General features: G+C 34.9%; 1 protein-coding gene across 1 annotated transcript in view; it reads right to left on the reverse strand.

The window, feature by feature from the left end:
• Positions 1 to 13,894, reverse strand: part of PIBF1 (progesterone immunomodulatory binding factor 1) — a 215,130-nt gene that overhangs the window by 15,258 nt on the left and 185,978 nt on the right. The window contains exon 15 of the mRNA XM_085215745.1: positions 6,265 to 6,349. Coding sequence (XP_085071871.1) covers positions 6,265 to 6,349 — 85 coding nt within the window. The remainder of the gene's footprint in view (positions 1 to 6,264; positions 6,350 to 13,894) is intronic.

Raw genomic sequence — 13,894 nt, forward strand, 5'->3', positions numbered from 1 at the left:
ACAAATAGCAATCAAGCCCCATGTGTTTGTATCCACTTAAATGACTGATATCAAATGTATTTAAACTACTATTAAACTTTTACTGCTGTGCCCCATAGCAGACAGCCAGTGCTTGGTTTGTGGTTGCTAACTCGACTTGAAGAGCTTTGGCACAGTAACACATGAATGTGTCACCAAGGCGGGTGACTAGTTCTGCTAGTTTACATTCTATCACTTGTATGCACAGCTGCTAATGTACTACAAGTGCACAGATGTGTAAAGGAGATAAAATCTCAGCAGATTTTCATGTCATTTTAACCAGTATATGATGTTAAGGTGCTTATAACTAATAATGCCTGCACAATTATGTTCTAAGAAATTAATGGACTTTACAATCTTCCTTTGTGCTGTTCATGTTGTAAATTTTACCCTATTCTTTCTTACTACAATATCCTCACGATATTAGTTTTATATATTAAAAATTACTCTTTTTGCAGTGGTTTCAGGCAAAATAAATAAATAAATAAATAAATAAATAAAAAGTAGTGCAGCTTGAGTTATCTCCCCTATATTCATAAGAACTAAAACTGTTCTTCACATTCAGAGGAATGCCTATTTAACAGCTTTCTATTACTGTTTCTTACATCACTATCTCACTTTTTTTCTTTTCATGTCTCCTAGAATATTTATATTTGAAAAATAAAAAAACACCCTCTCCATTCATTATAGTTGTTCTACCTTTTTAAAAAACAAAACAAAACAAATAACAGTGCATTATGTACACAAATAATATAAATAAATAAGAGTTTGTTTATTTTCAAGACTTCAGAAATTAAGTTTCTATACTCTGCACTTTGAATTGAATAAGCTAAACAGCTTTAATTTTGCACATTTTAGCATTCCTTTACAATATGTTTGCATCTTAAATATCTGAAGAAATAGTACAATGTCACACATCAAAGCATAGCAGATTTACAACCTCTTAAATGTAATCTCAGAAAATGATCGCTAAAGGTTTTTGCCAAAAATCAGAGCACTGACAGACTGTCCTTCCAAGTTTTTATCTGAGGTTTGTAAGCCAATGAATAAAGTCTAAAATTATGCTTCTGATGTTTCAAAATACCAACAACTGCACTGACCATGAAAGACAATGGAAGTGCCAAGATCACAGAGCTCATGGTAAATATTTCTTTTAGTCAAAGTTTGATTGTTAGAAGAGAGGAAAATATATAATCACAGATCAAGAGCTTCAGCTGGAAAGATTTAGTGGATTCATCTCACTTAACTTTAGCACTTCACAGAGTACTGCACTTTTAGTGCCTGTAAGTTGCAGATCAGTGGTACCTGCAGGAAAGGATAAGGTTTGGATACAGACAAAGAAAAGCACAGAAGCTTTGTGTGCTTTGCTCTGCAGTTCTAGACACAAATGCCTGTCACCCTCTCCCCCAGGTAAGAAATACTAACATGTATGTATTTTTCTTTGCTCTTTATCTTGGCGGGCCATTTTAAAAGGTTCTTCAAACTGCTAAACTACCAGATAACAATTAAGTAAACTTTCTCATTGTAGTCTAGGCTACATTTCTGTTTAGTGATCTGAGTGGTTCCAGTGCACTACAAGAGAAGTGCCAGAGCTAGAGCAGAGAAGAAGGCATAAGCAAAGCAGAAAGGCAGTGTTACAGATATCAAGTCAAATCAGGCCTAATATGTAATTTCATCCTGACTACTTCTGAAGGAAAATCCTTCCTTTTTGCACCCCTCTGACTACACAAAGACATTAGGGCGAGAAAAATCCACCTCTGCAGGTGTAAGGCTAAAGGCAGAGTTGGATAAATCAAGGTTCAAGTTTTTTATGTGTGTGGTTTGGTTAGCCATGGTGAAAGATAAAGGTTCCGCTGATTAAAAAAATAATGCAAAGTACAAATAGTAACACAAAAAAGTTTGGAACTGTTATATCCTTCTAAAAAAAGAAATACATTTTAGTACAGGTTATTAATGGAAAACTCCACTGTCACTCTGAACAATGTTTTATGCTCTTCTGTTGGATGTGGAAAAACAGTTACAAACCTTATTGGTTACCCTGATAAAATGTAAAATTTCCTAGTGTGAAATCATGTGAAAAACTTGACTGTACCAACTGTACTTGCTATCATGCATTGAGGGGCTTATGAATGGCATCACAGTTTCTTCTGATAGCTCAAAGAGGACAGCTGCACTGTGAAGGCCATATTATGAACCTCTCAGCATGATCCCAGATATCAGACCTGCTCTGAAGTAATAGTTTGCAGTTATCCATATAAAGAAGAAAACCACAGAAATTGTGAATGTACCAGCATATTCTCAATGATTTACATGAGAAGCTAGATTAAAAGGTTTTCCCAATTCATTTACTAATTAATTAATGAAAAAAAGGAAACAGAAGGCCAAGAAACAACTGAAAAAATCAAACAAAAAAGCAGCTTGTTTTTCTCCTGAATGGGTGGCCAAACTTTTTAAGAAAGCACCAAGTCAAATGACAACTTTTCAGAGCAAATGTAATACTCGACATCAGATTACCTTAATCTCCATAATTTGAAATAATGAGCTGTTTTATTATATGAAAGGCATTTTTTTCTGTAATAAAAGAACAATATGAATTCTTCCAACATTTAGAGTTCAGTATTAAACTTCTTTCTTCCAAGATTAAAATAAACGATAAAGGAAGTAAGATTAACAATAAATATAAAACCTTCATGTAAAAAATATGCAAAATGCTATCGTTACTTCAAAATCAAAGGGTATGAATCCAGCTGATATCACCAGGAGATAAAAATGAAAAATGACAACAACAAAAAAACAAAAAAACCCACCCACCACCCTCAAACTCTTAACATTTCATTAAAAAATGAGTTAATGCAATCTGAGACCACACAGGCTGGAATACCTTATATCAAAAGTAATACTTACTGAAACATGGAAAGACAGCATTACACTTGTGCTTGTACTTTCAGTGTACTTAAAACATTAGTTTATACTAACTATGAATATCTTAGGTTTATCTGTTCAAGAATTCTACTGTTCTAAATTGAAAACAAGGGTAAAAGGGTAATTCCTAACATGAATTGACAGTTTAATATGCACAATGATTAAACAAGACTAATATGATAGTGATCATATTACGTAACAGAGTACAGTGAACATTTATCACCATCATTCATATTTTTTCAAAATACATACATTAAGGATTTAAACACCGCATATTATTTATATTTAAAAATAGCCCGCCTAAAAGAAATTATGATGTTGCTGCATATTTTATCTAGCTTTTTTTTATTAAGATGGCAAAGAAATTTACTTGAAGACTAACTCTTTGTAAACTAAGTTGTCTTATTCTGTACAAAGATTTCAGTGTATACAAAAACTGCCTTTTAAAGAAATTAATAAATCATTAGACTACTGGAAGACAGCTGCATTAAAAATCAGAAGTAACAGGCAGCATTTGGAATAAACAGAAATGACAAAAGGCAAACATAGCCACTCTCTACCCCCCACAGAAAAAGCCACTTGATCAACCCTTTTCCTCAAACAATTTTAGCTCATGTTTATGTTTCTTTCAGTTTTTTGTGTATTTGTTTGCATAGCACTAACAGTTCACAATGTTCTTTCCCCAAATATGTAACTTCTAATGTTTCTTTTTCAGTATTTATATTCTTTTCTGCAAAGATGATTTGAATAAGTATTATCATTGTTAGTTGAAATAATACAGCTAATACAGCTTTTTTATCTGATATAAAAAGAAATTTGGAACAAACGTAATAATGTTGGAAATATTTTCTCAATTTCTTAACATCCAGGGGACAAGGAATATTCATGGAGAAGTCTGTTTCGGACACATGTGCTTCTTTTCTTCTTTTTTAGTGTGCCTCACTCAGCTTTGCTTTTGCCACAGTCTGAAAATACTGAGTGGCAAAATGACATCAAGAAGCAAACAGCTGCACATCAGGAACAACTGACATAGATAGTGACAGGGGCTATTATTGTTTAGTTGCATAGCATTTGAGGCAGAAATTTATAAACTTTTATTCTATTTGCCATATTCTGCACAATTTAATCAGCTGCAATGCATGTTGGTTGATATGAAACCAACAAAACTAGGCATCCAAGACATAAGGAGCAGCACTACTTGTGAGAGAAGTGGTAGGAATAGGAACAGGATATTCTGAAATAAGTAAATCTGAAGTTAGTCTGCCAAGGGTCTATCATGTTGGAAATTCATAAATTCACTATATGTTTATACAATTAATTAGTTTTTTTAAGTATTTTTCATATCATTAACATACTAGCAGGTTTGTAAATTATGTTTTCTATTATATTAATACATAGCTCTGGAATTCATATACACAAAAAAAGAATACCCAAATAAAACCCAAACTAAACATGTCCCTGGAGGCATTCAAAGCCTGGTTGGATGCATCTCTGGGCAGCCTGGTGGTTGGCAACCCTGCACATAGCATGGGGGTTGAACCTACATGATCACTGTGATCCTTTTCAACCCAAGCCATTCTATGATTCTATGTGTGTTAAGACTCAGTCTTGATTTTGAAATTTAATTATATGATGTAGATAAAGACATTAGAAGTAAGAGCTATCAAATGATCACTTCTGATATACCTACTGATGATCCTAGTATGTTAATGACACCTGAAAATTACTCTGGGGAAGCATGTTCAATTACTCTCTTCTGTAACAAGACTATTTTAATCACTGTACACAGAACTTCAGAAGCATGACAATTCTGAAAGTTAAATGTCAAAACTATTCTAGGAGGATATTGCATCAAATGACCACCCAGTGTGATTCAGCATAGAAAGTAAACACATTAAGAACTCTTGTTCTTTTTACTTCAATTTAAGGGGATTCGAATCTGAGATCTGATCTCAGGAAAATGACAGCAGTTTTAGCTTAAGCCAAGGCTCACTTAGTCTCAGCTGTCAGTGAAATTATTTCAGTTTTATTCTAATAAAAATGGTTTTGTAACTGGTTGGCACAGACAATCTGTGTTGAATCAGTTCAAAAAATGAGTTCTGTTGTACTAATGTAAGAAGGGAGTTTTGGGCAACAGCAGTGAAAGAAAATGGGGAAAAGAATTTTGGAGGTGTAGTGAGAAGACTTCAAGAGGTATGTGAATAGTCTGGTTTCTGTAGAAACAATGGTATTAGAATGAGTGACAAGGATACTTTGGGAGAATTTCAAGTTCCTTGAAAGGCATCTCCCCAACTTCTCTCTTCTCAGTCAGAGAAATGAAAAGGTATTTTTAGAGAACTATTGATATAATGACTTCAAGGTGATCATTCTGAGCCAGTAAGAGGTTATTTAAGTTCCATTACTTTGTGTAGGTAGTTTGTCTTGCTTTTTCTCACGTTCATATTTTTTGATTCATTAATGTTTTCTTTTTTTGCAAATCTTTGCCAAAACATTCAGTAACTCTGGGAGAGCATTTAACCACTCCTCACTGTCAGCTTTTGTTTTTATATCTTTGCTATTCTCTAGCTTCAGCAAGCCTTCCACATTACTATTCACTCTTTTCCAGATTTGTTCGTGGAATTCCACAGGTAAATTTCATTTATTTCTATCCTCTTTTACAGACATTTAATTTACAGAAGGATTTTCTCCCATACTCCACAGTAGATTAGTCTCTCAATATTGTTAAAGGCAAGATCTTTACAAAAGCCTTTTGGAAATCTCCATATAATGCATTTATGGCTAAAATGCAAGATTTTGCACACTTTTAGAAGTGAAGCATGCTTCTTCCAGAAGCACTCTGACTTCTTGCTTGGATGAAACTCAGTTGTGTATATACAGAAATATGATTCTGGATGAAACCTAAGTGATTGCCATCTTGTTGCCTTTCCTCACCCTGACTCTCCTATAGTTCCCTGTCTGGAGAGCCCAGAATTGGATTCAGTACTCCAGATATGACCTCACCAGGGCAGAGTAGAAGGGGCAGATCACCTCCCTCCACCTGCTGGCAACACTTTCTTAATGGATCCCAGGACAGCCCAAACACCTCTGGCCTTCTTGTCCACAAGGGCTCACTACTGACTCATGGTCAGCCTGTTTAGCAAACTGCTGTACATCAAGACACCTATGTTCAGGTTCTGACAAACATCATCACATGTGTTTCTCAAAATGGCACAGAAAAAGAAAAGGAATTAAAAAAATCAAACTTAATTTTTTTTTTCCTATGGTTTAAGGCTAAGGAGAGAGAAAATGGACTTTATGGTAGTAATGCTAAAACAGGAAGATTACCTCACGATGATTTAAAAGTCTCTCCAAATCTGCTGCCATTTGATTCTTGACACGGAGCAAAGCTGTCTTTTCTTTATTTAAAAGACTGGCAAAAAAAGAGGATAGGAAATACAGTAATAGCAACAGATAATCTCTTTTAATCTTGTATTCTGGTTGAAACATGCATTTTCTAAAGCTAAATATTGGCAACAATGAAAATCTGCTCAAGTAATTGTATCAGATGATCCTGCTCTGTCTTTAAGCACTGGAATTTTTATAAAAGGACCTAAATGCAGCAATGTATACAAAATCTTATTTAGTCAAGTAATTCTATTCAATTTTTTTTTTAATTCCCTGAAGGGTAATTTAAAAATTATCAGAACCTTCTAATATTATCTATTGGTTTATTCTTAACAAAAGGAATTGATTTCAAGAGCTATGCAAGGTTTGTTGTACCTCCAATCTCAATATCAAAATTCCTTTTTCTATTTGCATCACTAGTACAGCAGACATCAGCCTCTCAAAAATCAGTTTTTTTAACACTACTGTGTTTAGAATTCTGAAAATAAATACAAGAAATATCAAGATGCAGCTTCCACTTTCAGCTCTGCAGGTTCAGCAGAAATTTCAAATGTTTTTTTTTTTATTTGATATGACAAGAGACTCAAAAGAATCAAGTCTTTTTGATGAACAGCATGAAAACTATTTTAACATAAATGCATGCAACATCAAATTTAGCTTTAATTGTCCTTTTTTAAACAGTTATATGAACATTTTGTTTTGCATATGCATTCTGATTCTAGGTAGTAATTCATCTAATATAGCTAAATATATTTTCACAATTATCTCAAACAACAGTTTCCAATAATAAACTTCACACTAATGCATACATAATGTCTGGACATAATATATTTTCTTAAAATAGATGGAATTTTTCTTAGTAGAACAATGTTGTACCATTACTGTGACTTAACTAAATAGGTTCTGCAATATAAACTGCAATATACATCAGCAACTATCTGCAAAATTCAGTTCTGCATATGGAATGCAAACATACAGTACTGAATCAGATCATGAGTTCAAAAGCAAATGTATTAAAATTTTAGAAATTGAGTGGAACAATTATATATATTGCAAATACAAATTATTTGGTATTCCCAATATTTGATCCAGAAATGATCAGCAAAATAAATCAACATTTTCTTTAGTTGTATGTGTAACATCTGCTTGTTTCAAGTAAGCAACATTATTCTCTGTTCCAGAGATTTTCTGGAATTTTTTTTACAAGCTCTGTATTGGAGACTTCAGCTGTCAATTCCTTCTGGCATTCATTAATACTCTGAAATTTTGCTTACTGTGATCAAATTGCTTAGCTGCCTTGCTCAGTTACTTAAAAGGGCAATAGTAAAATTTATGAAAAACTACAAGGATATTATACTATTTTCAAGAGTTTTATTTTCTGTGACATTTTTAATCATCATAAAATTGCTGTACTGTTTTTTCTTGGGTTCATTTGTTGTAATTTACTGTTACAAAAGTTTTTCTTGGATTTTCTCAGAGCAGAAACCAATCATTTTAGACAATGACTCTCAAACTTATTAGAGAAGCAATAATGAAATGTTCCTGTATGCCTTAAATAGTGTATTGAATAGTGTTCATGACTAACCAGAAATTCATGTTCAAGGTTTAATTTCATCCACAGAGTAAAACCTATTCTGGTTATACCAGTTGTATTTTCTAAAAGAATGACAAAACCAACCCATGTGGAGCAGTCTCAGCATTATTCTCATTTTCTTTGTTTATGATAAAATACAGGAATTAGTCTGCTATGTCATCCAGTAGCACTTTATGTGTTTTCAGACTCCAGATTTAGTAGTTCTGCAATAATTATTCTTTTTCATCATTGCTGTCAGAAGGGAATAATTCATACACTTCTGAAAGAATATTGCAAAAGAGGCATATATACAATTAAGATGTTAATAAATTCACACCTATAATGACCACATAAAACTTCCTGAAAGTTCACTTTGGGGAAGAAGATAATTTCAGTCCCTATAAAGAAAATGTTCTAACAGGTATCTTGGACATAAGAGGTCAATGAGGTTCTAACTTTAAGCCATCTCACACGTCCATCAACAAGCAGTTTAAACTAACCCAGTTTTAATTTGTGGTGTAAAAATCATAGAATCACAAGGTTGGAAACGACCTGTAAGATCATCTAGTCCAACCGTCTTCTCTTTACCACTGCTACCATAAGCTACTAAACCATATCTCGCAGCTCTTCATCCAGACACCTCTTGAACACTGCCAGGGATGATGACTCCACCACTTCCCTGGGCAGGCCATTCCAGTGCCTGACCACTCTCTGAGGGAAAAAGTTTTTTCAAAAGAAAGCAGACAGCAGTTCCTTTAAAGTTCATTTCAAATGACTTAAGTGAAACCTGCTGTTCAAAGGACAGCCTTTACTATCTGTAACCATATACTACTACCCTCTCTTCATGTTGGTAGAAAAATTGTGACCTTGCAAAAAGATCATTCTGCTGATCCGTATTCATGACAGGCAGGTCCTTGACCAATCAGATCTCTTTCTGTAATTGGGTGATCTACCTGGTGGAAAATGGAAAGGCTGCTGATGTAGTCTACTTAGGCTTCAACAACCTTTAACACTGTCTCCCACAGTATACATCTGGAGAAGCTGGCAGCCCATAGTTTACTCTATGCTGAGTAAAGAACTGGCTGGAGGACTGGATCCAGAGAGTGATGGTGAATGGAGTTAAATCCAGCTGGCTGCATGTCACAAGGGATGTTCCCAAGGGTTGGTGCCAGGGCCTGTCCTCTTCAATATCTTTACTGATATCCTGGATGGGAGCATTGAGTGCACCCTCAGTAAGTTTGCAGTTGACAACAAGTTGGCAGGAAATGTCAATCTGCCTGGGGATAGGAAGGCCCTACAAAGGGAGCTGTATAGACTGGGTCTCAAAGTTGAGGCCAATGGGATGAAGTTCAGTAAGATGCAGTTCTGGGTCCTACACTTTGGCCACAGCTTTGGCCCTAGTCAATGCTACAGGCTTGGAAGACTGTGTGGAAGAAATGGACCTAGGAGTATTGGTCAACACATGGCTAAACATGAGCCAGCAGTGTGCCCAAGTGGCCAAGAAAGCCAATGGCATCTTGGCTCATATCAGAAATAGCGTTGCCAGCAAGAATGCCAGGGAAGCAATTCTCCCTCTGTGCTCAGCTCAGTGAGGCTGCATCTTGAGTACTGTGTGCAGTTTTGGACCCCTCGCTACAAGAAAGACACCGAAACCCTGCAGCGTGTCCAGAGAAGGGCATCGAAGATGTGAGGAGTCTGGAGCACAGGTCTTATGAGAGGTCTTATGTTTTCAGACTCCAGATTTAGTAGTTCTGCAATAATTATTCTTTTTCATCATTGCTGTCAGAAGGGAATAATTCATACACTTCTGAAAGAATATTGCAAAAGAGGCATATATACAATTAAGATGTTAATAAATTCACACCTATAATGACCACATAAAACTTCCTGAAAGTTCACTTTGGGGAAGAAGATAATTTCAGTCCCTATAAAGAAAATGTTCTAACAGATATCTTGGACATAAGAGGTCAATGAGGTTCTAACTTTAAGCCATCTCACACGTCCATCAACAAGCAGTTTAAACACAGGTCTTATGAGAAGTAGCTGAAGGAGATGGGGATGTTCAGTCTAGAGAAGAAGAGGCTCAGAGGGGATCTTAGCGCTCTCTACAGCTCTGAAAGGAAGTTGTGGTTAGGTGGGCATCAGTCTCTTCTCTCCTTTAACAATGACAGGACTAGAGGGAATGTCCTCAAGTTACAACATGGGAGCTCATGCTTCTTCTCTGTGCTCAGGCTTTAAGAAGAAAAGAGAATGTCTACAAGGGCATGTACCTGCATTCTACTACACCTTTAAGACCTAACCAGATATGAATCCAGGGACCAGGAATATGGAATACACTTGTCTCATACATACACGTGGCACACTGCAACTACTGCCTTGTTTTGGTTTGCCTTCCTTGGGATCCACAGGCCATCTAGCATGGATATCGTAAGAAGTTTTTAGATAATGTGTTTTTTCTGGAGAAAGACGACTAACATTCTCTAGTCTCAGATTTTAAAGCATTAAATTTAAATTTGGGCAATTAAAGCATCTTTTAAGAATATCAGCTACCGGCTTATTCAGAAGTTTCTATTATTAAATGTTCTGAATAATATGTTTGTGCTGGACACACTAAAAAAACATGGTTTTAGTATTACTGGTTTTTATTATTGCTTCTATTCAGTTTGACAAAAAATAGGTTCTTTTTCTGTAGAATTGTAGATCCCAAATGTTTATGAAATAAGGACTGTACCTTTATGTTTGTTACTTTCAAGTTACAGTACCATGAAGATGAAAATTTAAGTTCAATTGTGGATTATTCCTTTGCATCTTATTATCATATCCAAATACCACACACACAAAAAAATAAAATTAAAAAATAGTATATAAGATGGCTTTGTACATAAAACTGTATCTATAATGTATGCCCCTTCTCTGCAAATGATGAGCTCGGAGTAGGCGAGTTTTGAACCTTTAAGTAGTTTTTTAAATTCATGCAGTTAGATATAAAAAAGTTCTCAACTAAAAGTTCTTTAGAGAAGAGAATATACGAAAAATTTGTGAGCTCTCATTATGCAGCCATAGCACAATAACCACAGATCAAGTTTTTGAAGATATTTAAAAAGTCTGCTCTTTGATGATTTCAACTGGATTACTTCAGGTGGCTTAAGAACGCTAGTCTGCATAGTGTCCAAATTGAAAAAGGATTTCTTTTTTAAATAGCAAGTAAACAAAAAAAAAAATCCTACTATATTTATATATAAGTTGTACTTATATAAATTGTAATAAGGGTCAGTAAATATACATTTGTAGAAAAAAGAAACAGTTGCATAACTGTTGTTTCACAAGTAGTTTATGTTAGTGTTTGGATATATGATGCACATTTAACAGAACAGTAATATTCTCACAAAAAGCTCATTGCTCATTCTATGATGGGAAAAAGTCAACTAACACTGTATGCTGAATTTATAATGTTTGGAAGGCGATTAGGAAACCCAAAACACACAGAGCTTCTTAGCAAAATGCTTGTACTGCTTCTAGTTTTGCCACACAGTTAGGCTTTTGAGGAGTGCTTTTGGATCAGCAAACCACTTTTAAAATCAACCACTGGTATGGAGAAATTTGAGTACATTTAAAATAAATACTCTCTCTTTATGAATGAAGTTCTATGTAATGTCTCCAGTTATTTATATACCTAGCTGTTTCAGCACAAAACTATGTACCAAAACTACAATTACTTCACTACACACACAAGAATGAAATTCACAGTCTTGTTTGCCCACAGCATGACACAGTTAAAAGGCATTTCTTTTCAAAAGGAGAGCTAAATGTAGTGTTTTCATTTCTGGTTAAAGAACTGCATGCTAGAGAGCTTTCTTTATAATATGAAAGAGTCATCCACATACACAGAACTGCTCTTATTAACCATCACTATTTACTTTTATTAATAAGTGCTATTTGAGCTAACAAATAAGAGGTTACTTTATAGAGTATTTCGAAATATGTGGACCTATAAATTCATCCTGTAGATGCCTTGTCATTCAAGACCTGAGAATATCTGCAGGTACATGGTTCACAAGTATACAAGGTGGCCTCCTCCCAGTCACACCTCAGCTCCACTGCAGAATGCCAGCACACAGTCAGTGTCCTGCCCAGGAGAATTCCGTGGCAGATGGGGTGGAGAGTGGTAATGAAGATATACATGGGCAACATTTTGTAGGGTTTTGATTGTCCCTCAGTAACCTCTCATCTTTGAGTGGTAATCAACTCACACATGAAATCAAGCAGTGCTTAAGCAGTTAAGCACACAACTATTGACTACTTTCAGGCTTTGATTCAGTTTGGTACATATTTTGACCATTCCTCTCTTTTCAACTTGCCAACTATTGACACAAACAACCTTGAATGCGATTTAAATAATTACACAATATTTCCCATGTAAGGAAGAAATTTAGATACAAGGGTTGTGAAAGACAGCCTTGGCTCAAGAATTTGGCTTATGGATATGGGCACAAAGCTACTGCGGTTAAAGTGAACTACAGAGATCACAGAAGGAAACTTGGATGGACCTGCAGGACTTCTCAAGAGTCATAACAAAAGAATCTGCATGAATGTCCCACTCCTCTTGTGGAAATAACTGATGTCAGAAATTACACTTTCTTAGAACAATCTGAAAATTCATTCTGAAATGGATTTATAAATATCAACTTCTGTCTGAGTTCTGAGATACAGAGAAGCCAGGTTTCATAATGAATATTTAGTTTTTGTACTACTTGCTTTTCTAATAGCGCCAACATTACCTGTAGAATTTAGATCCTTCCCTGAGCAGCATTAATTCTCTGAACTCACCCACCCAAAAATATTCCACAGACAAACCAATAAAATAATGTTTAATAGACTAACAAAGATTGATGTGAGTAATGGTCTAAATCTTTTAATTCATCAGAGCCCTAACTGGCACATATTTTATAGGGTTTATCATTAATTTACTTAAAATATATTCAGATTAAGTTCTGTGAGAGCTGAGAGACAGCATTCTGCAAAATAATCTGAAGTCACCAAAGTGATATTTTAATTTAAATCTGTCATCAGTAGTTTCAAAAGGCTACTGTCATGATAGACAATTGCTGGCATGTAATAGTTCTCTCTTCCTCTAACTTTTATGGCAGTTACAGATACGGAAAAGCCTGTGATCAGCATTATCAATTTTATACCAGATTATGATTTCTCAGCTAACAATTTAGGACATTTGGTTTAAATGTGCAAGTCTGAACAGTGGAGTTAGGGACTACTGACAAAAAAAAACACAGAGATGTTTCCAATAATTTCACTGGACAACAAAATTATGGCAAAGATAAAACTGTGACAAGAGAATATTAGATATTTCTGTTTCAAAGAAAAAAATGGAAACTATGAGAAAAAACTTCTTACCAAAACATCTAATGTGTGAAGTGTCACCTTTCTGCTACAAAACCATTGATGGTGAAAATAGTTTCTTGTCAGGCTATAATTTCATTTGAAGAAAGACTGAGTTGTGGTGAGCACAGTGGTTGTGGTGCCGCAGTAGAGTACTGCTCGTCTATTTACTCACTATGTGGTACAGATATATTTTCTTTAAGAGGCCAAAAATTCCCTCTATAGCTAATGAAGATTAACAATCATCTCTCACAAAAAGCTCACTCCATCCAAAATCTGAATTACTTCCTCTGTGAGCTACTAAGAAAATCTGACATGGTCAAGTTCCTAATTTAAATGCCTAAATTTGTAGGCTAAATTTAGGAATAATATCTGGGCAGTGTTTGTGATAAACCGTAAAAGCTTAAGAGAATCAATGCTAATAATGCAAGTTCTTATGTTTTAATGGCACAAAACAGATACTTTCAGAAAACTGATCAATCTACTACTAAGCAAATATGAAGACTTCATTTAAAGAAATCTAAAACTGAAAAATACTCAAATATCCATTTTTTTTCCCCCCAGAGGAAAGAGAACTTTTGGATGACTACATGAATAGTTAAA

The sequence above is a fragment of the Meleagris gallopavo genome, chromosome 1, assembly GCF_905368555.1.
Source record: "Meleagris gallopavo chromosome 1, MGAL_WU_HG_1.1, whole genome shotgun sequence".
NCBI classification, from domain to species: domain Eukaryota; kingdom Metazoa; phylum Chordata; class Aves; order Galliformes; family Phasianidae; genus Meleagris; species Meleagris gallopavo.